Source organism: Neodiprion fabricii, chromosome 4 (assembly GCF_021155785.1).
Source record: "Neodiprion fabricii isolate iyNeoFabr1 chromosome 4, iyNeoFabr1.1, whole genome shotgun sequence".
Classification (NCBI taxonomy): domain Eukaryota; kingdom Metazoa; phylum Arthropoda; class Insecta; order Hymenoptera; family Diprionidae; genus Neodiprion; species Neodiprion fabricii.
Genome location: NC_060242.1, coordinates 29159875 through 29187831, shown reverse-complemented (window position 1 = coordinate 29187831; position 27957 = coordinate 29159875). Strand labels below are relative to the sequence as shown.

At 34.7% G+C, this 27957-nt stretch overlaps 2 protein-coding genes across 15 annotated transcripts; both read right to left on the bottom strand.

The window, feature by feature from the left end:
• Nucleotides 1-333: 333 nt before the first annotated feature.
• Nucleotides 334-4899, bottom strand: LOC124179465 (adenosine 3'-phospho 5'-phosphosulfate transporter 1). Of its 2 annotated transcripts, XM_046563857.1 has the most exons (9): nt 4665-4899; nt 3838-4077; nt 3287-3504; nt 2958-3169; nt 2644-2868; nt 2404-2554; nt 1914-2125; nt 1706-1831; nt 334-1468 (listed from the first exon to the last, which is right to left on the bottom strand). In XM_046563857.1, the coding sequence occupies exons 2-9, from the start codon at nt 3867-3869 to the stop codon at nt 1301-1303; spliced, it is 1344 nt and encodes a 447-aa protein (XP_046419813.1). In that variant the 5' UTR covers nt 3870-4077; nt 4665-4899; the 3' UTR covers nt 334-1300. The 2 variants fall into 2 exon arrangements, with proteins under 2 accessions (XP_046419813.1, XP_046419812.1); XM_046563856.1 differs by lacking the exon at nt 4665-4899 and having other exon boundaries at nt 3838-4254.
• An 858-nt stretch (nt 4900-5757) lies between these two features.
• On the bottom strand, nt 5758-27691 carry LOC124179463 (protein unc-79 homolog). Of its 13 annotated transcripts, XM_046563850.1 has the most exons (48): nt 27044-27670; nt 26747-26866; nt 26506-26667; nt 26136-26306; nt 25548-25637; nt 25077-25262; nt 24702-24934; nt 24373-24587; nt 22315-22340; nt 22021-22260; nt 21306-21447; nt 21019-21195; nt 20486-20766; nt 20257-20399; nt 19879-20100; nt 19585-19740; nt 19050-19179; nt 18742-18914; nt 18103-18251; nt 17803-17960; nt 17533-17714; nt 17253-17454; nt 16910-17104; nt 16171-16284; nt 14854-15002; nt 14485-14606; nt 14066-14297; nt 13800-13941; nt 13424-13631; nt 12995-13298; nt 11789-12066; nt 11339-11670; nt 11170-11259; nt 10907-11086; nt 10745-10842; nt 10304-10557; nt 10060-10173; nt 9838-9978; nt 9299-9453; nt 9123-9217; nt 8689-8940; nt 8278-8505; nt 8003-8158; nt 7532-7707; nt 7138-7414; nt 6913-7053; nt 6696-6818; nt 5758-6554 (listed from the first exon to the last, which is right to left on the bottom strand). In XM_046563850.1, exons 1-48 carry the CDS (start codon nt 27063-27065, stop codon nt 6348-6350), a joined length of 8343 nt encoding a protein of 2780 aa, XP_046419806.1. In that variant the 5' UTR covers nt 27066-27670; the 3' UTR covers nt 5758-6347. The 13 variants fall into 13 exon arrangements, with proteins under 13 accessions (XP_046419806.1, XP_046419798.1, XP_046419804.1 ...); XM_046563842.1 differs by having other exon boundaries at nt 22021-22340; XM_046563848.1 differs by having other exon boundaries at nt 16213-16284; nt 22021-22340.
• Nucleotides 27692-27957: the final 266 nt, after the last annotated feature.

The following is a 27957-nucleotide window of genomic DNA, read 5'->3' as shown; positions in this document are numbered from 1 at the left end:
AAGTATTTATTGGCATTAAATACTGTATGTCATATGTATAAAGAAGTTTAATAACTACAAAACAATTATATGCACAATAAATTGTCAAATTGTACCTGCTTGTATTTCGGTTTCTAGTCATAATTATTCTTCAATAAATTGATTATTTATTAATCGTGTTATTTTGTATTGAAAGATCAATATGACACACTAAAATTTTAGCTCACAAACTGAGTAGTTAGAAATATTTATTCGACATAATAAATCTGTAAATAAGGAAACACTGACTTTATACCCTCACTTTTCATAACAATTTTGGAAAATGAAAAGTTGAATAAATTACTTTACAATCCGAAAATTTCGACCTGGTTTTATTTCAACACACCCCCACTATGTAGATATTACAGTGAATCGTTATCTTACATGTATTGGCATTTTACGTTTTTGTCACCAGTTTGAGTAATAATCAATAAAAAATAAATTCTCTCTGTTATCAGTATATATAACTACGGCATGTCTAGACAAAATATGAATTATCTGTTGTTATCACTGCAATTTAGCAATAAAGCTGCCTTCCGTCACTAAACTTTTTCTCATTAGATATAGATGTCATACTACAAGTTAAGCAAGAGTAATTAACAGTGCTAGACGATTATTTGCTCTTTGAATTAAAAAAAAACAACAAGATTATCTTTATGGTGACTGAATTGAGGCTGATTTCAGTTTATCATTGGAATAGAAATTATCGTTTCTTACTCGTACAAATATAAAGACTCTGAAAGACTTTTCATTAATCTTTGGCTTAGCTCTTATTTGTAACATTAACGTTTGTCAACAGTTGAAACTATGATACGATTAGAAGAAAATTACTTTTTCATGATGATCAAATCTACATTTGAGGAAAACTATTGTGTAAAATTTCTTTGGTACCTTCAGTATTGCCTCAGTACAATTTTTCAGGTTTACCTACTTTTGCTAATTAAACCTTTAAGGTACGATTTACAATTTACAAAGTTTCATTAGAAAATATGTGAAAAATAATTTTTCAAGCAAAACAAAATTATTTTACATTTCATTGACTCCCCAAAGAATATTATCAAGTACCATAGTCACACTATTCTATTTAATCATTACAATATTTATAAAAAAATATTATTTGGTATATTCTACAAATTCACATCATAAAAGCTCATGAATGATAATCAGCCAACTCAAGAGAATATTTCTTGCATCAAATTCCCACAATATCGAATAATTATCATGTATCAGTAAAAGTTGACAAGTTTGAAATTCGTCATTTCCTCTGAAAATGTTCCTTGATTTAAGTGTTGATACTTGCTGTCTGAATTTTAAGCTTCCTAATAGCTCGAGTTCGATGACTGCAATATATACGTAGGAACACAGAACCAAATACCAGTAGTACACCGAATACACCAAGGATTGTAATTTTGTGTTGGTATATCAAACACGATAATAATATCGCTAGGCCCTGAAATAATACAAGGTAAGTGATTATGCTAAATATCGCACCTTTTAGACAAATAGCTCTCAAATATTGCAGCATTTACTATGAATAGAAATCATTGTTCTGGTTGATTAACCACAATATAATAATCTCTACATTGGATCTAATCTTTCTAGCACCTGGTGTGTTGAGATACTTAAATCTGATAAATATATACAGTCATTGTAGATATTTTGATTATGTACGGAAGTGTATTCTCACCTGACGAATTGTCATGATGATAACAAATGTAACAGCTCCAAAATTAGAAATGGTATAGAAAATATACAGTTGTCCAGTGGCTGAACACACTGAGATCAATAAACAATCCGTGATAAATGCAGGATACTATAAAAATGTTAAAAAGTATTAATCCCTAAGGACAAAAGGTTTGTAAATAATCATATTCTATTAGTATGTTATATATTACCTTAACCATGAACGCTAAGGAATTAGCAAAACTTGATTGCTGGAAGAGAGACATCGCAGTCAAGAGACAGGAAAACATGTTCACACCACACATCATTTGGACACTTGTCACACTATATTCAGTAAAAAGTGCATTCTGCCAGTTACTAGTAAAACTGTCTAGCATCATGTACCCTCCTAATAAAACAACTCCGGAGACTGTAGTAGCTCCTCCTATAACCATATATAAAGCATTAATTACTACCAAATTATAAATACTTGAAAAAGACTAATAAGTACAAAAAATATTATAAGAAGAGCTAACAATGCTTGACATAAGGTTATTCAAAATTTTACTTTGGACTTCAAAATTTAAAGATTACATATTTCCATCTTACCGTAATTTACTGTATTAATTTTCGTTTTAATTTGAATTTCAATGCTAAAATTAACATGGTTAGTCGTATATCGGTCAATTTGAGATTATTTGAGTCATAAGACAACGAACTTACCAGCTTTGTTTTCACTACTATCCAGCATAAAAAATGTCATCCCAATTGATATCAGTACCGCTGTAACATATTCGTAGTACTCATACTTGGAACGAGATACTATTTTTCCCATAATCATAACAGGAATTATTTTACAAGCCTTAGCCAACACCTAAAACACACAAAACAGTTAAGAAAAGTAAATTCAAGTTACTTTTTTGACAATTGTACTAGTAATTGAACACAGAAGTATTGTTGAACCTGCGTTGGGAAGCTGACATACATGAGAGCTTCATATTGACACCAGCTACTCAAAATGTTTGACAATGAGCAGAATGTGTATTTATATAATGGCGTTGTATGGCGAGGCTGCCGCTGGATAAGCAAGTACAGTCCAGACATTAGAAACGCAAGTATCCTATTGACAAAAACTAGAAATTGGGAATCTCTGTAACGGCTTTTATTTCCGTCTGTATCAACATACTCCTGAAAAAAATGATAAAATGCTCAATATTGTTTGGATACTCGACATAATATTGAATTATGAAACTATCATGAACTGGTATTTTTAATACCTGTGTCATAACTTTTTCTTGTAAATAACCCCATGTCAAGTAACTGAATTGTAAGCCTGAGAAACAATAGACGAGCAACAATGCATCCTGCCGAAATGTGCGCAGGCTGTGTTGGGCATTATTTATTCCCACAAAACTAGGGGAATCGAGTATACCTTTTTCTCCATGCCCAATCATGCAAGTGTAGACCACCCTGTGTATAAATCCTTTTCCTATAAATACAAAAAAAAGTCACATTTTCACACTTTTGGTATCATTTACTATATTTGTATTTGCTGGTAAGAAAAGTTCACAGTTTAAGCTGTGATCAATATGAACAAAATACCCACCACTTCGTTGCAGATATTTACTGCAGCAGACATATTTATATACCAAATAACCAGGTAATAATATGGTAGCGTAGCCTAATGAATTCATACATAGTCTCACAATCCAGCTGTACTCTTTTGTAATAGATTCAAGCGTAACATTGCTGCCATTCTCAACCAACGATTTTAGCAGCTTATTAATCCCATATATTGTACTTACTGATAGTATTATCAAAATGCTGAAAAATTATACTTTCAGAGCATAAGTGATTAAATAATATTTAATGGATTGTATAATAGATCGAAATATAATTAAGTAGTTAAAGGAACAATTATCTCTACAACAGTCTTGTGATAATTGTCTTGTGTGGCCTCTGTGAGTAATATACATAGACACTTCTGAATTCATTCGAAAACCGACTGATTACGAAATACAGTATTGTTATTGTTAACACCGTATAATTGAGTCAGACTCGAGTTATGGTGTTAAAACATGATCAACAAGAAATACAGCGTATTGAGTGATTATAAGTTCTTGATATAAAATATACAACAATGAGTAGGGTTCATACCATATTATTAATTCTCCTGCATAGGTTCCCATCGTTTAAGTAACGTATGCGATGACGTTTATCCGTAAATTCTTCACATCAGCCGTTGACTGACAGGCGAATGTACCTCATAACCTGTAGACGGTTAATGATTTGTGTGTAAGGCTCATCTGGCTAGCTTGACCTCGCAATTGGATATAGCAACACTTCTCCAACACATCTGAGTCAATAAGAAACACTTTCGGCTCGACTATCAAACCCCTGGAATTGAAATTTTATCAAACTGCCGCTTGTTGTAACGCGTCACGTACGTGCCGATACATCAAACTTCCTCGCCGTACACACGAATACTACAGCACACTGCCACTCTGCAGTCTGCCGCCACATCGCTTCCCGCGGCTCGCAACGAGTTTATGCATATGGGCTGTTGGGCTATAGCTAGGAGAGCACTGATATATTAGGAGAGTGTTGCGGAGCACCACTGACAATGAACCATAAACACCTATGGATATGGTTGCTGAATGCCGCGTGGCATATTATGTACTAGGAGTGCACGGTATTGGAAATTAGATACCAATTTTCGGTAGGGTTTCGTATTCGGTAGTTTCGATTAACCAAAATTTCGATAGACTTTAATCTACAAATATCGTCGGAAAAAGAGTGAGGAAAGTCTGTATTGAACTGTAGTAAAGACCAATAATCTAAATAGTATTTAGATTATCAGCTATTTCGGTAATTCGGTATTTACCGAAGTTTCGATATTTCGGTATCGGTATTAACAAAAGGTTCCCATACCGACACATTTCGAGGAAGGAGATACCGAAATACCATGCACCTCTAGTACGTACGTATGTACAAAAGTGCGTTGACGGAGTATAGTTTTCAGTCAACCACAAGTGTAACGATATTCATATATGCTACGCACTTCCGGCTACCTATTTTTGTTCCGAAACAAAATGAGACTTCGATTATTGGTATACAATTTACGTGACAGTGACTGGCCCTAACGTGAGAAAATCACTGATCTCTTATATAGGTAAAGAGAGATCAGTGCGAACTGGGCACAATGAAATATGGTAATACTGGACACTCACTGCCATGCATGGCTGATCGGTGTTCCGGGGAGAGAGATAACTCGGTGGTGAAGTGCTGTCTCTCTTGCACCGGTAGTCTTTCAAAAAGCTTGTAGACCGGAGATCAGGGGATCGATTCTGTAATTTCATTTCTAAAATTTCCCACCATCCAAGCATTCTAATTGTTTGACTAAATTTTGCAAACCAATTAGAATTTTTGGATGGTGGAAAATGTCAAAAGTGAAATTACAAAATCGTTCCCGAGTACCCCTTTCGCAGGTGTATTTTTTTTTTTTTTTTTGTAAATTAGTGACATTACATTTTCGATAGTGACTGAGGGTGCATGTATTTCTGCGTAGTTGAAACTTTCTTTTAAAATTGTATAAATCTTATATTGTATCGATCAAGTTATGTTCACACCCTCTATGGATCTTCGATCTACAAACCAAAGAGGATTCCTTTTTGCTACAAACCATACTTTTGAAACCAGCTGCTGCATCAACGGTGCAGCTGATTAATACCGTTATTGTGTTAACCAGCAACACATTTTTTAAATGGTCCTTTCAGAGATATCACGTTTTATCTGAATATACTGCCTATTCCCCAGATTTTATCATTGCCTTAATTTCTTATGACCTCTCTTTTTCTTGTGCCAACATTTATATGACAAGGCCTACATGTTTCAAGAAGCATTCTAAAAAAAGGGAAAAGGGACCTACTCACCTATGTTATTTCACGTGATCAAAATCTGGTAAAACTTTCTATCTCATAATCAATGTACCTGTTACGGACTGAAGAATACAAACATATTTATATGTTACAAATTAGGATTGTTGGGTTATAAAAGTTATTGGGCGCACTCAGTCCATCTGCATGAAACCATGTTTATTTAAACTTAAGGTTATAAAAGATTAGAGCGAGAAGCTATAAAACAAGTACCCTTTTTATAACATATTTGATTGAAATTTAAATAGTGTGCATGACCTAGTACACTCTTTCATCACCGGAATGTCTCACGAATTGCGGGACGTCTGGCAAGCCTCACTATAAATAGATAATAATTATGCTGAAAGGATCTCATGAAACGAACCTTCCAACCTACCCAAGGTGACTCTATGTCTTGTCTTAATCCTCAGTATTCTCGATTTGAGCATGAAACATCCGCTGCACAATGTGCTCTCGTTATAATAGACTCTGAAAACCATGTGAGACACCGAACAAATAGTAATACCTAAACTGAATTCTCTATTGTCTACTCGAACAGGAATTACTCAACAATTATTTAACAATCATTATATACATACAAACTCAAAAACAGTGCTGAATAGAACCATAATTCTGCGTATTTAATTAATTGATACTATCACGGAAAAACAGGTATGTTCCAACTAGCAGGAGTTAAACAAACAGTTTCAACATCAAGAAACCAGCAAAGGAACACTTATTGACTTTATTTTTTCAGATAGAATAAAATTGAGTAGCTGTCGAAGATTGTAACTCAATTTGCCCCATTTTAAATTGTAAGCGATGAAGCCATCGCATCAACACTGGATTGGAATCACGCTGTTCTACACTGGGACTGTCAGCTTTTCCCAAATATTCAGTTGGTTTTGTGGGGGGAAAGTTCCGACAATTCTGAAGACGCATTTGTAATTGGCCTGGCAACTAGAAGGTTAAAAGAAATGAATCAAAACACAATATATAGCAATGACAAGAAATTCATCTAATTAAATTCAGGATTGTGAAATGTCTTTTGATTAAACTTCTTAAAATGGGCAATTGGGTAGAATTTTCGTATGTTTTTACCTGAATATGATGGGCAAATAAAATCGGGCTCCAGAGAGGTAGTAGCTTGCTAAGTAAAGTGGATTGACACTCCAACAGTGCTTCCAATAAACTTAAAAAATGCAAGTTCACCATCTCTGCCAGCTGTAATAAGTTATATTTTATCGGTTAATTATATAAGAGTACTTCTTTTGATATATGCTTGATTTCCTAAGTTCTCTGTTTTTGCGATACCTACCACTTTAGAATGCGTCACAAGTTGGAGGACACAGGGTGTAACTTTACCCCAAAAATCAAGTAGTATACTCATTGTTACACTATGGGTTTCGCTAGTGGTCAAATTACGCTTAGAAACTTCTTCTAAATAGACAGTCCAGAGCTAAACATGATAAATTTGTAGCACAGCGTTAATATGTATAATCATATAAATTCTGTAGAACAGCTGTTGGGTGACATAACTTACCTGGCACAAAATAAAAGTATGAAAAAGGGAAGACATGTGTAGTACTGAAGTTTTTGACTGCTCGGGGAAACCAGACAGTATAACTTGAATGTGGTCTGCAATATGGCAAGAAACTTCTTGAGGTATAGGTTGTGCAAATGGAGTCGGTGGCCCATGTATATGTGGATTGCCGGACCATGTATTACTGTTTCCATGAAGGGCAGTGTGGGTCAATGATCCTAATAGCAGCCAGGACAGAAGACGTACATGACCTATGCAATCAACGAACTCACGTGATCTAGAATAGGACATACAAGTAAGGCATTGATACTTAAGATGTTTAAAAGAATTCAGCCACATCGAATTTAGGTGAAAAATATATTACACTGAATAAATGTATAAGGATGATGATTACCCCTGTTGTAGAGTTGATGGTGGACTATAAAGCCAAGGTAAATATCTTGCTACTGCTCTGTTATCGCGACTATTCCCTCTGGTTATTTCTAAAGCTAAGTATTGTGCCAAGCCGCATTTTAGCATCCCTCCTAAAGTGTCTTCATTTAATCCGGCTTGAAGGCCTTTGCTGTAACTCTAAAAAATCGTAACAGGCATAATATACGATTACTGGTTGATTGAGAGAACATTAAAATACTGAAAAAAATATTACAACTCCAGGAATATATTATTGTGGAAATTTTTTTTAATAATATTCTAGCAATAATTATTGTTCACATTAGAATATTGAATATCCTAAGAATAAAACTTGTTATTTCATTTATAATAAAACGTAAAGCAAAATCTCCTCTGTCTGGTAGTAAAAACAGTCTTGGAGTTATCTGTTACAATGTCAAAATTATTCTAATAGACAATATTTTAAAATTTATACCTTTACTTTACTCAGAGTATGAAAGTCGGCTAAAAAATCTAGAACATCTGATAGTTGGTTCCGCAAGGATTCAGATGAGTTTGTATTATAAATAGGCGATACATCTGCTTGAACATCTTCCATTGCAACGTTCATAGGTAACATACCTCCCACATCCTGTAATAGGACACATTATAGGATAACAAAATTTCTTTGAAAGGAAAAAAATTATGCAATCGCTGGATACGAATTGAATCAAAAAATAAAATGATTAACTCTGGCGATGCTGAGCGTACCTGGAGAATGAAGTGAATCAACAGTAAAAAGTTTGAGTCTGGAATCGTACTCTTGAATTTGATTGCCTGAACCAATTCAAAAACGACAGTTCGACTTAAAAAATGCTTGTCTCGGTCTCGCGTGAATCCACGATGACACAGGTAGCATAAATCAGTCAGATAATTATACTTTAATATTGAATTCTGTATGGCGTAGCTGAGAACTTTTGAAAACGGGTCAAGCATTCCCTGAAAAACTTAGTTATTAATTATATTAGCTAAAATTAGAATCACTTTTCACATGATTATATTTTATTAACGGAATAACGAATGGAGAATCCTGTGGATTACAATACATTACAAAAAAAAAAAAAAAAACGATTCAAGGGGTGATTAATCAAAAAAGTATTGATTAAAATCATGTTACAACACCTTAAACTGCGGTATACCAGGAACTTTCAATACTGAAACCATTATTCTGAGTAGAGGAGTTATATCTTCGATAGAATTAAGTAGCAACACTAGTCTTCGGAATAGCCCATCAATTTGTGATAACAAGCCACCCCAAGTGGCAGCCCCAGGTCCTAAGCCTGCTTCTAATGGTAAACAATCGAGATAGCAAGCAACGTTGTGCAGGATTGTTGGGAGTCGCTCCAAGGGAAGTGTTTTCTTTGTATTTAAACTCTGAAAGCAATGAAATCTCAATGGTGACTCTCACACTGTATCTTTCAAAATGCATTTACTGGAGACATTCTATAACGACAGCTTCAGATAAACTTTATCAAAACTGACGTTAGAAATTGGATAAATTGCTGTGTCTTATTAAATTTTTAAGTTGACGATAAATCAAAATAAAAACATGATACCTCTAATAACAGCTGTAGTGGAGCAATTGGGTTCAATTCGTTGAAATCTACCAAGGCTTGCGTTACACTTTTGAAGAACTGCATTCTCGTTGCCTCTAAGATAGGTATTTAGAATTAGAAATGCGTTACTTTCGATGCTAAATTCACAATTGTTCTTCACTTAGGTATAGTCTCACCATTAGTATGTGTCTGAAACATCTGTACAAACACACCATTTGGAGCTAACTGGTGCAAAACACATCTCAGAAATTGATGCGCTACGCTCACTGCTCCTCCAGGTAAATGCATGTTTGTCTCATTTTGCCACGGATACATGGCATTCAAAGCAACTCTGGAAAATGTTAATGCGATTTTAGTAATACACTTAATGTATAACACCTATACAACTAGTATAATTTATTGCGGTTGTAGCTTCGTGTCTAACGGTGTCAATCTCAAAGTGGACTTCACAGACAACAGAGCACTTATAATAGATATTACCATACATCACATCATCCTGGATATGAAAGTAAAAAGTAAATAAAAACTGAATCAACCTAGGGATATATTATTTACTAGTTATATTTGAATCAATCACGTATTTGAATGAGGTTTATGTTTGGTTTGAGAACTAAAATAAAGGAAAAAATGAATGCAATAAAATAAAAAATAGCCCACTCAAGTATTCATCACTACCTGTATAGAGTTGCATGCATGTGGTTCAAATGAAACTAACTTAGCGACAACGCTTAGAATTTCTGGAAGAAGTGGAGCTGCTAATGATGGCTCCCTGTGAATAAAGGTACCCAATGTAATTATGCATAGACCTAATTCTTCATCGCTGTACTCTTCTTTTACTGTCCCACATTCAGAACATCTAAACAAAGAATCATAATTATTAAAAGTAAATATATTTGCACATTTTTGAATTATTCGTTAATAATAATTTGTATATTACCTGTCATACACGCAATCATCTCCGATTCGAAATAGACTTTGCTTCAAGTTAAAATCTGCATGATATGCCTGTTGTAACACTGGATCCAAATTTGCTTGCACGTGTGGTCCAGGCCTGATGAGGAATAATTGAACACTACACTGATATTGCAAAGATCCTTCTAAAATTTATCAGTTACTTTGTGTGTGTGCAGAAAATGAAATTGGTTGGAACCAATAAATAACAACAAAACACATCTATTCACCAAGATTCTGGTCGTCGGATATTTCCAATTGAATGCTGTGTCATATTGAAAGGTGTTTTACGCATTTTCTCTCGTTGACTACGCAATAAATCTTCCATTTTTATTTTACGGTCATGCTCTAAAGACCTTAAAAAAGATTCTTCGATCACAGGAGGGGGTGACTCTAAAGCTACCTGCTTCGTTAATTTTCTGGGACTTGGGGATCTTGAGTGGATCTCAGTTGCGACTGGAGTTAATACTGAGGCCGAGGATGTCTGTAAAATCATAAGAGCATAAATCAACTCAACATATTTAGCAAATCGCCAATAACATTTATCCATCATAAAGAATCAGTAAGCTTCAAGTGAAATTCATTCTCCGGATTCAAAGTAAATATATTTTATTGTTATGGTAAAGTAACAAAAAATGATACATCCATCTATCAATAACAGTTATGCGCACCCTGTTATCTGAAGAAACATTATCTCGCTTTGGATGTGGGCCATAACTAGAACTTTTTTTCTCAGGTATTGTCTTCTCATTTTGTTGATGACAAATATCTGCAAGTTTGATCAAGTGCGTAATAATATTTCAATTTACAAAATCTACCATTACAAAACATACCATCCGCTCCTGGCACACCAAGAACTTGCCATACACGTTCTATAAGGCCAGATATATTGTCTCGTTGTGGTCCAACAGGTAAGAGGCGTTCTGGTAATGGAAATTCCAATTGAGACATACTTCGCGGTGTTGTTACGTCACTCGAAATGCATGTTTCACTGTCTTGATCAAAAGAAGATCCTAAAGTAATTGTAGATACCAATCTTTATTTTTGAGTGTGATTTAAAATATAAGCAATGTCTGAAAGATTTTGTCATACTTACCCACTGTCAGTATATCCATCTTGGATAAGGGGGATTCCGGTGATCCATACGTTTCTTCACACATCAATACACGGTGAGTTGTACGTTGTCCTGAAATATTTTCCTTGCAGTAATTATAACTGGTCACACAATACAAATATTGATCGTAGAACTCAAAAATTTGACATACGTGCAACAGTACCAATGGGGAGCAATCGTTCCATAGTTGGTGTTACTATCTGTTGATGAGTAGAAACACTTTGCCATCGTGGCGCAATATTTTCACCATTCTCAGTGCTGGTAAGCTGTGATGACATTGAGCTAACGACAGGCGAACAAGACTGGTCACTGCCAAGTGGCTGACTGACAGCTGGCGTAGTTTGGCATATTGAAACAGGAGAAGTTATGGGTGTACTTTGGTCAACGTTTTTTTGCCGCCCAAATTGTTTTGGTATAGGTGAGACATGTGTTGCCTGCTCTGGTACAACTGTGGATACTCTTTCTTTGGTCACCACATCAGGTCTATAAGGTTCGACAAATATATTGTGTTTTTCACAGATTGAAATGCAAAGTGCTTCGGTATGCATCCAAAATATGGAGAGCAGCAAATTGTAGTAAGAACAAAACTGTGTGACTGTACCTATACGAATTTACAGATTGAGTTTTAGCTGTACAAAGATTAGGTACTCCAGTAGCTACAGCTATAGCACTTGCGAGTCCAGTTGAACTAAATGTTGGCTTGGTGGATACAACAGTGCCGTTTGAGCCAGATTGTGTTACTACTGTGGCTTTAGCTACTGAAATCGGTGGTGGCGTAGATTTATGCGAATGTTGTTGCCCAGATAATAATGAAGATGTGACCATCATCTTAACACCTTCATGTACGCCCCACTTCTTATGTGGCAGTCCACTATTTACCTGTTTTTATAACAGAGTATACACTAATATATCCTAAATTGTACTTATAGTCATATACATATATGATTGTGAATGCAAGAATATTGCTGAAAGAATGTAAATTCTTGCTAATAAGAAGTTTCTTCTCTTCAAGCACTGTGTATAAGGAGGACTATAATGTGCAGATGTTGTGTTTACCCTTTTGAATCCTTGTTTCCGATGAGGAGCCATGTAAGACAATCAATGCCGTCTAATGAATGATATGCGGATGTGCAAATCATTTTTCTACGAGAAGAATATTGAAAGAATGTAAATTCGAAAAATTGGTGATTTCGAAAAATTAACGACGGAGCCAGGAATAGAACCTGGCGTAGAGATGCTTGACCGGAGCCTTACTCCACCAGACCACCTAGCCGCCCTGACTCTGTTGTCGTTAATTTCTCTCATCACCAGTGAATTCGAATTTGTTTTCCTGTGCCCGGTTTATGTGTGAATAGAAGTTTCTTCTCTTCAAGCACTGTGTATAAGGAGGACTATAATGTGTAGATGTCGTGTTTACCCTTTTGAATCCTTGCTCCCGATGAGAAGCCACTCACAGAGTCAGGGCAGCTAGGCGGTCTGGTGGAGTAAAGCTCCAGTCAAGCATCTCTAGACGCCAGGTTCGATTCCTGGCTCCGTCGCTAATTTTTCGAATTTACATTCTTTCAACAATATTCTTCTCGTAGAAAAATGATTTGCACATCCGCATATCATTCATTAGATGGCATTGGTTGTCTTACGTGGCTTCTCATCGGAAGCAAGGATTCAAAAGGGTAAACACAACATCTGCACATTATAGTCCTCCTTATACACAGTGCTTGAAGAGAAGGAACTTCTTATTCGCAAGAATATTGCATTGGTTTTGAAGAAAATCAGCTACTAAATACAATTCAATTCAGTAAAATCAAACCTGCAGTCCGTCATCTTCGCTACCGAGAAACCATGTTGGCCGATGTACAAGACCTTCATGTTTATTATGATGAATACTTTGTGCATCTAGTAACTTGTTTTTTTCAGTAGAACTAGAATGATCTATATCTGCAGCATGCACAATCATTTTACTCGTAGTAGCTACATTTCTGCCTACAACACCAGAACTTTCATCCATTTCACCAAGTGATCCACTGCTACTGCCATGAAGAGTGCAGTCCGATTTTGGGCTCTCTGGTATAGCCGCCAGTTCTGACTCCGTATCATCAGCGTTTATTGAATAACTGTAGAATAACCGCTTTTGAATCGTAAGTGTGTCATTTGAACGTTTCAGTGTTCGAAGTACCATACACTCTCGTTTGGTGCAAAACAAATTGAATATTTACAAATCAAAATTCTGTGTGACTACCTGGAGTGTTTATTTGGATATAGGCTGGGGGTTGTTTCTTCCCAGTGCGTTTCCATGGCATGCGATTGTGCATGATTTGTTCCAGGACTACGCTGATGCACAGAAATAATGGCTGACGAGACTCTTCCAGGTGGACTTTCTCCATCAAGTTCTGCAGTACATCCAGCTGCTAGGTCATGGTCTGCTCCAAGAGAAGGTTGAGATACGTCTACAACAAATATCAGTACATTCTTTACAATTAATTAAATACATCAATTATTTGTGAATTATGATTAATATAATTAGGAAGAACAAAGATTCAGTTGCGGTTCCGATTTCAGTGTTTAAGTTGAGCCATGATATATAAGATCGAATTATTAGATGAGATCAAAATAACCTCGAGATCTTGATGGAGGTCCTCCCATAACGACAGTAGCTGGAATTCGCCTGCATTGATGATGTTGAGTATCCAAAGTGTTTAAAACTATTTTGATCAAAGACTGAAGTTGGCTACACCACGGTTGTTGTCCATATTGATACTGAAAGTAACATAAATTTTAATACATAATGCTGGAAGACTGGACCGCCCCTTTATTTAAAAATAAACTAGCCATGCAATATATGTATTTACAGTACATGTAGATCAGTCTTTCAAATAAATACCTTGTATAATAAAACCAGAAGTGACATCAACCATGTTCGTCTAATATGTGGTTCCAAATACCAGAGACTGTAAGTTGGAGGTTGATGGTCAACAGCAGGTACACCCTGGGGAGGACATGGACAATGCTGCAATACGGCAAGGACAGGAGGTACCATTATCCATCCCATAATATGATTTTGATCAAGAAGTTGCGGCAGATTTGCAATAAAGACATTGAATACTGGTGACACTCTGTAAAAAAAATAATTATCACATTAGTTCAAAAAGACAAGGTATTACTAACGAATTCAACTAGGCATAACGTATGTAAATGTGCATCACTAATACACTGGCCACTTCACAAATTCCAATGCTGAAACTCAAATTCACGCATCTATGGTTGTATTCATTAATCAGTCATTATAGTCGTACAGAATACCTGAGACGTTGCGGAGAGGTGTGAAATGTTCGGTCCAATTGATTATATCCAAGAAGAAGGTAAAGATGACGCAATATAATCCCTTGCGTTTTACATAATGGTTTTTCATCGGTGGGAAATGCCTGTTGATGTAATATTACTTTATGTTATTAAAATGAAAATCTTTGTTATTTTATCTGTTAGTTATATTCACTATTCAACTTTATATTGTATTCAGGCTACTATTTATTGATTTATTTTTTCAGAAGGTATGACTCATTTACAGATACTCCGTCAACTACAGTCACTACATGTTACTTTACTTGACATGTTTCATGGATTAGAGATGAGTTCGAACGATTGACAAGCTCTGTGAGAAACGATAATTACTTGATCAGCTCTGGAGAGGAACTGCATGAGAAGAAATACAAGTAAGTGGATAGTTTCTTTGTCAGACTCTTCCAGATCAATGACCTTGTGGATGAATCCAGGTAAGTTTGCGCCCTCCTCAGCTACGTTCAAAGAATGAATGTGACCATCTGAAAATTACATTTCTTCAAACATTCCGAAATTAAATCCAATCCAGACTCATTACAAAGATTAGAATAACAATATCCCATTAAAAAAGTTGACAAGTGAATAATGAAACATTTTTAAACATCTTGTTCAATCCAGATCTAATTAAACTCTACTGCTATCCACACCATTGAAATACATGCAGGGCATGCAATAGTTAACAAATATCACAAACTTCGAACTTGTTACTAAAATTGAGAAAGTGTATCAGTTTAAGACAAATATTTGGTGACATGCCCTTGCAATCTACAGTTTATCAATCTTTTAGATCTAATTCTAATTTTTATTCAATTTTAGACAATTATGCCTAATTATTATATTAATATAGTAACAATTTAATTATAATGAGGGATTACATTTTATGTCTTCAAAACAATTACTGCATCTACGTGCTAGGTATCCAAGGTATTCCAACATGTTGCACAACAACATACAAATATTCACTTCGAGGGCAATTAACTAAATACAAATATCCCATACCAGTAGACACAGTACTGAGCTACCAAATTCTGACTGTCTCTCACTTGAGATATGCTAAGAAATGTGAGAGTGGTCAGAATCCTGCAACCGAATTATACATAGAATAACACGGAGCTTGCACAAGTAACAAATATAAAACGATTTTAAGAGTTCAAATACATCGACAAATACCTATTCAACAATAAAACCTTCCACCAGTACCTTTGAGAAACAATTTAAAAAACAGTAAATTTCTTCATTGATTTCTTCATAGTTACATACTATTTACTGCAGTGACTGCAGATAATAAGTTTAGAGAACAAGAATAAGCTTAAGGTAAAGACGTATGTAAATCATCTTCACCTAATTTCGTCCAATGAAAAACTATAACTTGATTGTGCTCAATAGCTTATCACGTGCTCCCAGCATACCAGTAACTATAAGTAATAGAGATAGGATGAAATTATATAAACTTATTCTGTGCTTCAAGTATGAACTGACTAGCATTGACAGTTTCCAGTTATTAACAAACGACAGAAACGAGCAGTTTATGTTCTACGAATAAGTGGGAATTGCAAACCTTTTAATATCTCAATTCAAACGTTTTGAGGGACATACATACACCCAGCTTGTATATTGATATCAGTAACACCTACGCAGACACTACGCTACCTGGGATACTGTTATTAGGTGGGGTGGACCCCAGCAACTGACCCAATCCAAACCTGGAGCTCTTGCGCTTTAAGATAGGCGCCGAGTACTGCCGGCTGTACACTTTCTCTTTCTCTGGGGAGGTGACACATACACATAGATGGTGAAGTAGGGTGAAGTGTTGTAAGGTGCGAATAAAAACAAAGTCACACTTATTAATTATTTTTCCCAGCAACTATTTTCGACATTACTTCTTTTGTTTACTTGAAACCCAAATACCTTTCCATATTTAAATACTAGCTCTCTCCTCTGTATAATATCAAGTGAAAATTAAACTACAAATACATATACAGCACCATTTGCAAATCTATAAACCCCTGCAATTTTGTATCAAGAAATATAAAAATTATAGGATATATAATTATCTCTGAAATAGAGGAATAGCACTAGCTTGATCATAATAGGGTACTACAGTTGACGAAGGTTTCTAATAATCCTTAGCTGTTTTGGGAGTTAACGTAACTATCTTAATTCAACATAATTAAGTGATTGCACAAAACTCAAGTTACTATATGTTTTTTTATTCCTACTCGTGATTTTTGTAATATAAGTTTGCCTAACGAAAACAGTTATTTACTAATATAAAATTAACTCGAAACTTACCCTTCAAAGTTTTATACAAACGGTACTTTATGATTAATATATTCAAGATTGGTAAATTGGATTGCAATTGCTAATAAGCTTTATATAATTACCATACCTTGTTTCGTATCTTGACGCGGAATTGTGGAAGCTGGTGCAGACATTGTACGTTTATATGGCCATTTCGTACCAAAACTGGCACTCAGAGTTTTCACCAAGCTTGTACTACTACCATCAGACAGGGAAAGAGCTTCATGTGCTCGATGTAGCTTTCTGATGAATATTTCACTATTTAAATCGGTATTCCTTAGATCTTCAAAAAACAAAAAATAGACACACTTTAAAAGATTTAAAACATACACTATAAAATTATAATTACAAAATACAAGGCGTTCTTTGTAATCCAACCCTCATTTAAGTTTCAACACTGGTTTACAATATCATAGAATATTGTTACTCACCACGAAGATATGCTATATCTCCAGCCTTTTCCAAATTTATTTGTGCTTCCAGATATAGCGTATCAAAACGATTTAAGAAGAATTCCCATGTGAGAATTCGCCTATCACTGAGACTATTATGTAATTGATAGAGAGATTGAAGCACCATGGGTCGATCTACTATAACCGAATCGAATTGCGTCTCGAGACAAAATATCAGAGACTGTAAATTACATACATTTAAAAGTTGTGCAATTCAGTATAAACATACTTAAACAAAATTTAAGGTAAGATGACTTACCCTTATAGCAGTGTCATGTATTGTGCCCAGGTATAATGTTGCACGTTGTGCAACGTGTACATTATTATCATCCATGCTGGTAATTAAATAGCAGAAAGCGTTTGTAAGGGCTGCTTGTAAGCTTGGATTACCTCGTAGAGGCGTTGAATCCATAAATCTGGCTATTAAAGTTACTCGCTCAACTGAAAGAATGTTATGAATACATGAAAACTGACAAGGAGCTCATTTGGAAAATGTGTTGTATTCTCAGTGTCAAATATCTTGAGTTACCAGCAACAAATCTAACGCGCCAATCGCAACTATGAAATTCTTCCTGAATGAGGTGCCAAAATGTGTCAGCTCCACAGGGAAGTGTTATGCAATGTAATAACAGTGGTACTGTTACCTGAGCAATGTGAGAATGTTCCGCATTGCATAATTCCCAAAGACTAGAATTTTATTCAACACATAGATTCATCAACTAGTAATTAATAATATAATACAAAGGTTAATTTTTGATGTAAAGTAGATGATTAAAATTTTTTAAAATTGCAAAATTATTGCAAACTCTAATTATTGTATTAAACTCACGTTTTAATGAGCAAATTTTCTTGACACCATATGAAAAAACCTTGATGATCTTTAACTGCGGTGTTGAAAGCATCTCCGTGCAAAACCATGATATTCAAACATTGCAACATGTAATATAATATGTCCGGCTTGTCAATAGCTATTAATTCCTATAAAGGGGTTAAAAAATTATAATTACAACATTGAAGCTCAGGCTGGAATAGCTTTAGATACAAGTAAAGGATAGTATTAAAAATTAATTGTGTTACACATGATAAAGCTTTCATATGGCTCTTTAAAATATGAGTTCACACTGTTTACTCTCGAGTAACGACGATGTACAGACTCAGTTCAAAAAAACTTGGTTATTGATGAAAAAATTTACAATCCAACTAATACTTTTAGATGAACTCTTGAAACTAGAAAAATTATTGCATTTTACATTGTAAGTTCAAGCAGTATGATGTGACTTCGTATTGAGAAATGGGAGGAGGGGACTCTCTGCATTTCAGAAATGTTTCAAATTTGAAAATAGTTTACAATATAAGTGAGATATGAATTTTCAGGATTGAAAGTGCAAAAACAATAAATGAAAGTAGTCCATGTGGGCCCTCAATAAAATGAATAATTGTGAAAGTTATGAAATTCGTTCAGCAATACCTTCAAAAGTTTATGGATGTACTGAAGCTGTTCTGGCAAATCTTCTATTGTGAATCTGAACTTGCCCACTGACGTGTGCCAAAAGTCATCCAACTCATTATCTGGGCTGGTCATCACTGGTTGATCATTTTCCCCCACAATCTGAGGCTTTGCTATACTGACAGTTGCAGTAGCTGTGCAATAACAATTAAAAATTGTATCAAGCGACGCTAACGTATCACAGATAAATATGTAACAATCTCTATAGTTTCAAATGAAATTTCACGAATTTCGAGTATCTTCTTGAATATTTGATGTATTTAACTTACCCACATCTGTTTCAGAAAGCGTAACAGCTCTCGCTACTGCTGACATAACTCTTTCAGCTGGAATAATAGCTGTCAAATCAAGCTGCTCCGAGACTGTTTCTACAGTGGCTGTCATAATCTGTTCAAAGAACTGATATAAACAATCAAAATACCCATCCACTGACCATAGGATAATTTCATATTTAAAATGTAAAGAAAGAATCAATTAATTTGAAATCACTCATTTTCATCGAAGATGAATATGATCTGCTAATACGTCTTTACCTAGCATATAACATAATACTATATAATACTATGCTTTCAAAATATTTTTATCACTAAACAAATTCTAACGTATACTACTACCATAATTATTTTTACCATGTCTAACACAACATCTGAAAATCTAAAGAGGGCTATGAAAGATAATTATTATACCTTGCTAGTGAATTACAATGTAACACGCTTTACATAAATTTGATTTCAATAGACTATTCTCTTGAAGTGAATGAAAGTATTATTCTAATAGGTATGTAGTAAACACAGATATACATACAGAACATACGTGAGGCATATGTACAAGGACGCCTCCCACAGAGTGCAGTTCTGGTACTGGCATGGTGATTACAACATCAGGCTTACTGTCGGATTTTTTATCTGACTCCGGCGGACTCTTGCGCCCGTGATCTTCTGCAGCTTCGTCAATAACTGCCTGCAAAATTTGCATAACAATAATCAATTTTTCATACATCTCAATTCATTTTGTTTGAAATAACCGATATAGCAGCTTGAGAGTAATAATACAAGTATATTAAAAAAAAATTATTTTTTAAAAATCACAATGACTTACGTCTGGTGGATAAGCTGGATTTTCAGGTGCCATGTATGTAACTAATTGCAAACATAGCTGATGCCAAATAACTCTCGATTCGCAGTAAGTACACTCATTGTCTGTTAAACAAGAATGACTTCCACTCCAGGTTGCAGCCACCATAGATTTCATAAGACCACAAGCATCTCTACATACCCAAGTATTAATCCCTGTATGTTTATCGATATCTTGAAGTTCCATCTGTAAAGGAAAATAGTATTGAAACTAGTAACCTACATGAAAGCCAAGATATTTGGATATCATACAAACACATGTTGAAATTCGTACAATTTAGTTGTAGAAATGATTGACTACAGTGGTTACGCTCAAACTGTAAGAGTATTAATTTTTCAATACCTGTTTCAATAGTACATCTAACATAAGTATACAGCATGACAGATTTAATTCAGTATCTGTAGTGAATTCCATATGGCGTGGTATCGGTATTATATCATCAGACAGTGGTGTTGTATTTCCAGAATCGTCTTCAACGACCGGAGCTATATTTTTATTATAAATTATCACACATTAACAATCGATCAAAAGATAGGTGAAAATAATTTGTTTCATTTCCATGTTTGCTCACATATTGTGCTCCTATTGTATGTTACATCGCAGGGTTTTGATGATTCGGCAGACTTATCTGTATCACTCTGAATGGTTGCCTTCATTACTTGTACACCGTCGCCAAACATTGAGAATAACTGGGTAAGTGGAATCATTATTTCAAGCATTGTTAGAATTTGAAGCCAATTAAGAGCTTGCTCTTGAACTTTCGCTGTTGTATTGACAAATCTTTTAGCCACAAAGTTATACATCTTCTTAGCATCGAAACCAAGTGGGCTCATATCTGGATCCAAGATTTTGCTGTAAAAAAGATAATACAACCCAAAATTGTCCTGAACTTGTTTTTAAATGACAATCCATTATTCAACTGGTAATATCAAGACAGTACTTCAATTTTGATCCCAAAGTTTGAAAAAGTATTCGTAGTAGTTAATTGTTATCCAGATTATCTGGAGTTATAATTCTATGCAGAATGTACTCTTGAATTCGTATTAAGATGTTATTCAATAGAAAAGTATGCAATACCTAGAATTCAATAGAAAAGTTGCATACCATAATATAATTTTCAGTTCGTTGAGTTCCTTTTCTGGCACATCATTGACCATGGCTTCCATCCAATGCGGCATTACATAATCCCAAATTTCAGGAGTGATCACCTCATAAGGAACGAGGCAAAATAATCTGTTTAAACCATCTTTCAAATGGGATGTTCTAGATGCCAAAGTTTCCCTGGGTCATAAAGAATTTTTAACAGCAAATCTTCTGTAGTCACTTATGTAGGCACACAGTATATATGTAATGATGAATCTTCATATTAAACATTTACACCTGTTACATACCAGTGTCCTCCGACTCTCACATAGTCTGTAGGATGAGGAAGCAGGCAAGAAATAAATACTTCATAATGTGTCTTAGCAATTTCAGACAACCAGCCACAAACATAGTCAGTTTTTAACTTTTCCAAAGTGCTTTCAGCTTGACCTAGAAAAAGCACAATCTCAGTATTGATGAAAAAATTACTGGTAAATTTATTCGTGTGTAACTTTGTAAATTTAAAAAAAAAATTATCATTGTTTAGTGTAGATCCAGATTAAATTATCTATGTCAACTATAGTTGACCACTACTACTTTGATGCATAGAAAGTTTCAATTAAACGCCTGTTTGATTTAACCACTTTTTAACACTAATATAAAAATATGTTCGAGTTTGTACTGAATTTTAATGTGAATGAAATTAACATTACTCATTTAAAAACTACGTAAAGAGGTAATGTAAAGTAATCAGAGAAATTTTCATCTAACATTAATATTGCTGACGCATTCCCATAATCTGTGTGTATTTTCGTTCAATATTGAACCGTGAAATCTAAACAAAACACCTCAAAATTATATTGAAATGTTAACGAACTCTGGGACCCAGACCATTCTATGCATCAAATGCTAGTTATATATATATATATACATACATACATATACATACATAGTTATATATATATGTATAGTCATGACTAGCTATCGTCCTATTTCTACCAATAATGTGAAATGTTAAATTACCAACAGAAAAGATAAGATGCATAAGACTTTTTTTAGTACCATCAAAGGAGTAAGCAGTAACATGAAACCAATGAAATAGCATTGACAATAAACGGCCGAGAATTTGGACGGGTGTATCCTGATTCGGTGTGCAGAGTCCCACGAGCAGCCATACTCCATATCGACCCAATAGTTGCCGTTCCTCCAAACTAGCGGGATCAGCGCCTTGACCACCTTGACCAATGCCAGTTCCTGAGAACCCTGTCCCTCCTTTATTAGTATTAATTTCCAACGAATCTTTGTTACTATCCATACTTAGCGGTTCAGCCTCCTTAAGCAGGCTGTAAAAAGACAGAAAACTGATGATGAAATAGTCTAACTGCTGTCTGAAGATGCATCTGCTGACGTGTATCTGGATCTAATGTATCGATCACATAGATTAGTTACTAACTGAATTTACATTTTAAACGTTCCACCAGAATATTTATAGATTTTTCAAATGATTAAGTTTGATTTTCACACGTTTACAACAGAATTTCCCAAGCAAATGATTTTCCATTCGAAAATAGCACAGATATTGACTATTAATATTCTGAAGGACGATTGTCAGGCCTCTTTACAAGGCAAATTGAAAATATTTTTCTCTTTTTCCAATTCACAAGGCAAAAACTATAGTTTCTAGTAAATCATTATTCAATATCAACGTCCCTAACACAATATAAACCTATATGTGCATTAAAGGAATTATCACAAAGACTTTGCTATCCAATATACTTGTCAGACGGTACAGCTCCAGACAATGAAAAATATGATTGACAAATTGCTCTAAGAGAGCTGAAATGATGCTACTTAAAATCATGTAGAACTACAAATATGATGCAAATATCCGAAAGTATGAAAAGTTATGTACGATAGAATTAAAGAAAGTAAAATAATGAAATTTTTTAGTTTCAGTAATTCTGCTTCATTAGATATTTGTGTGTGAGATACAATTTCAGAATCTAAGCGTAACGTTCAACCAAAAATTTCGATCCAATAGACCAGTACGATACACAATGCAGGCAAACATATATATTTTGACAACTACTCATGATAGAAAGCCAACATCAAATTCACGAAAGTAATATAATAATAACTTAGAACCCACGCAACAGATACTACATCTATAATTTCAAGCTGTAGAATACAATTTACAATCATTAACCAAGTTTGCAGGAGTGTGAAACTGGAGAAATTTCATATCTCCAAACATGCAGAGCACCAATTATTAATGAGGATTTTTTTGCAAACAGAAAGATTTGTAACATGCAATGAATCTAGGATATAGAAATGACAAGATATGTTAGAAAATTCTATATTAGAAAAATGCTCAGAACACTAACATTATACGGGATTAGCATATTCCTATGAACACGCTATTTAGGCAACGAGTGTTTTGTTTGTGTGCACGTGCGTGTGCATGTGCAGGATAGATGCACATAATTAAGATGTGTATGCTTGTATAAATAAATATATAAATGCTGAATGTGATACCTTTAGTGCTGTTTGTGATTAAAAAAAAAATTGGAGAAAACTGGTTTTACCTAAGAAATCCTTTCGTTGCTTTGACCAACCAAAAATTGGACATCGAACACCCATTCATATTATGTCAACGTAATTGCGTTAAAATAGAAGTGTTAGTTTCGAGTGTTATTTGCGTGATATGTGATGTTTATTATACCTGGTTTAGAAAGCATGAATGAAATCATGTAATCTCCATTCACCATATTTGGCAAAGTAAGCCCAGGAGCAGCACTTGTAGTAGGCTTCATTATTTTTAACTTGCAATACGATTACTGTGACAATTTAAATATTTTCTGGACATTACATAAGTTCAGTGAGCAACATCAAACATTTTATCGACAATGCAATCATGCTATGTGTTACATGGATCTAATGATTTGATTTTCAAAACGAATTTTATGCCATGTTGTATGTTGCCTATAACAAATCAACAAAAAGCAATCAAGAACCAAGTAAGCGATTGCTATCATTTTAAATCAGAATAACCAAGTTTATTTTGTGTAACAATATGTGCCACTAAAGGTAAGGCAATCCATAAGTTGACAAAGTTGAAATAGATATTGTCAAACGGAACACTGATTTTAAAATTACGTGTTACTAACAACTGGAATTGACACAGTTCGATTACAAGTTAGAAAATATTTCGAGATACACTGTTCAATTTTCGTGGTTTTCATAATCTTAACTTTAACACACCATCCATATGTATATTATAACCAGGAAACGTTCCGTTACATCAGAAATTCAATCGGTTAGTTACTTGGTTGAAAAAAGTTAAATTTAAAATTATATAATGAAAGCAATTCTGACCTGACAATAGCCTGGACCATATACGTCTGCATCTGTGAATCCATGTGTGATATATGTGGCAATGCAGTATGGAAAACATGATCACCACCTCGACGATTGTTATGTCGAATATTATGACATTGTTGGCAGTAACGAATCGGATGATTTCCATTATAGCTTGCGCATTCCGTAGAAAAGCAAACGCTTATGGCTGCCTTATCAGTTGCCCTACAGTTCTAAAAAAAAGTCAAATCAGAGCAGAATTATTATTTTAGAAAAATACACCATATGATATAAGTCGAGGAATTTCTTACGCTAGACCCATTGCATTGTATACCATATTTAGTTACCTTATTCTCGCAAACCATGGATACTTGTTGCATTGGATGAAGAATATCATAAAACATTTGATTCGGATGTTCACGATGAATTTCATTGGCACACTCTATGCACAAGTAAAGTGGAGGTGGTGAATCAGTTGCAAATGTAATTGAAATGTAATGATCATAGCAAACTTTTCCAGCTTCAGCATTACCAGCATTTGGGCACATGTCTCTTTGGCATACAAATGGAGTCAAGTCGTCTAAAATAAAATAAAAATGTTAAGTATGTCATACATAAAAATTAACATATATTTGACTCATCCATAGAATAGATAATTTATTTTTTAAATAATTTGAATAATTATAATATCAATGAAAAAATGCTGTGGATGAATGACTAACTTGTAAATTTCATCAATACAGCACGGCGATCAAACAAATTTGCATTGAAGGTTGGCCAGTAATAGAATAAGAGTTTTGCAGCAGATGCACGAGCAGGAGCTGTCCCATATGCAATTACGCATAATATGTCTTTTACCACTCCAGGTTTCAATGCCATTAAACATTCTAATAACTGACAATGATGTGCTGAAACCCATTCGAGACAGAAATAATTATAAATGTCATTCAAGTAAATTTATCAGTGAGAATTTAAACAGGAACTAGAATACTTGATGCAATAGTTGTATTGATATCTTTGACGATATTTCATGATTTGTCACCAAATTAAAGAAAGTTCCTAATATCTCAGTTCTTATTCCTATTTCATAAGTAAATGTATGAGTTTGAATGCTACTATGCATTTACGTTAAGTAAGCATTAGGTATTAGACCTAAAATTTGATAAAATCCTATAATTTTGGAAAGTACTCACCAGGATTATTTGAGTACTGGAACACCGTCATGATGACAGCAGAAACAGATTGACTAGCATAGTTTTCTGTTCCATCTTCAATTTTACGTGCTAAATAAAATCAGATTAATCAGCTAAACTATTGAAAACATCAACTTTTTCCAGTGAATTTTGAGTACATTAGCTCTAAAGTTTTGCAGCCTGCTACATTATCGTTATGGGAATTCTTCAAAATTACTTGAAATGGAAGTACTGGTGTAGTATGTCGAATCTTACAAAGGTATTACAAAAGGATAAATTTTCACAGATTAGAAATAAGATTTTGTTATTTCTGTGTGGAAAAACATAATTTGTTGGATCGGCAAATTTTAGTGTTAACATTGTCACAGCAAGAAAATTTGTTGCAATAGCAAGAATTTTGCAACTTTGACTAACTAGTTTGTTACATTGGAACTCCACTTGGCTATACTTGCAGAAGCTTCACTGACAGAGTGAAAGTTTTTGCATCGACAGCTAAGATTCTTACTGTCATTACATTAACACCAAGAATTACTGGTCTATCGAATTATTTTTGTCCGCGTGAAGCAGATTACAGGTAAAAAGACTTACTAATTGTGAAGGGTAGAATATAGAAACAGAGGTAATTCACAATCTCCTGATGCAGTTCAACTGGTAGAACGGATATAGCACTTGCTGTTAGATATGGCAAGTTGTCTACAAGATCATGTTCCAAAAATGGCAATAAACAACACAAGCATTGCAGTATTGCCTGGCCAAATGCTGTTAAACACAAATCAGTAGAGATATATATCAATTTATTTTTTAGCACGTTTGAATTATAAATATTCCACCATTCTTTGATAGATATTACGGTGATATTTCAATAGAAAAAAAATGAGTAAGTGGTTATACTTTCATAGTTCAATAGCAAATGACCTGTTGTTACAGGGTAAATTGACATGATATGACTTTTACTAACATTGCAGACCAATGTGCACCAGGGGAACAACATCCATGAGCTGCATCACTGCATTGTAGAGCTGTTTATAATCCAAGTTTGGATACAGTGCCATTCTCTGTGAATCAAACTCTTGTGATTTTATCATTTCTAACGGAGAATCAGGAACGTCTTTGAGGAGGGCTGAAATCGATAGCAAATATTGGTATGAACAATGAAAGTTCAAACTTGTACAACATTCGACCAACAGGGGTATACTTACAAAGCAATGTTTGAGAAAAGTATTTTATGGTATTAGTCATGTCGAATCCTGAGGGAGTTGGCTGAATCGCGTGTAGGAGTCTTTGATGGTAATCGTGAAGACTCGAGAGCTTTAGTGTGTCTGTAAAATAGCACTAAAATTACAGTACAGTTCATGTGTAAGGATATTTGTACCTTAAATTGGTTTTGTGTTTACGTTGTACGTTTAAATGAATCTGTTGAAACTATTAATTGCAAGAACGAACATGATCATGAAATACTTGGAAAATTCGATATAACATAGAACGATTATACGCACATGCAGCAAATTTCGTCCCCATTTTAGAGTTGTAACAAAATTGCTTGCGGTAAGATTAATATCGCTTCTTAATATACATCATTCTTGAACAACGCATCGTATGGACCCGAGTATCCGACGTATTGATCCTCCGAACTCAGATACTCTTTAATCTGAAAGCGATGTTCCGCGCTCATCTCGACCGGACAACAGCTGATTCGCTACACTATATTAGTTGTACCTTCGGTTAAAGCATTGTACGGCACTACCGCATTTGCATAAAAATTACATAAAACGCTTAAAAAACACTTATGTCATTTCATCCGGTCATATTCGGGTTAATCACTCGGTTTTATACACATGAGTTTCACACGTTACGTTGACAGATCTACGAAAAATTAAGCGCACGCGCCAAACTCCGATGGTCATCGTAACTCCAACGAACCACGGTTCAAGAATAATCTGCTGCCTACAGCCAACTAGGTAGAATACCATGCGTTACCAGAGAGAAACCTGCGTTACATCCAAAGTATATTATGGAAATGTTTGAGCAAATCGGAATGTGGGGCGGTAATTATTCCGATGAAAAACTTTTGATTCTGAACCCAACCGGCATCCGAAGTCGTTGCCTCTTGTTTTATCGTCTGAATAAATTATTAAAGCGTATATTACACTGCTTATTCTTATAACCCCGGGGATTCCCTGCTCGCAACAATTTCTATCTGACGATCCAAATTTCGGCAATCGGCATAGTACTGGAGTATAATTTGTCCACTGTTTTGTCCAATAAATCGCTTATGCAGTGGATGTATACCAGTATGTGTGCTAGCATCTTGCTAGTAAGTAGCACGTGGACATTTCGGAATGGTCGTTCCGTAACAAGAATGAATATTCGCGATCTGTCATTGCGGAACGGACATACATTTTGTGTCCGA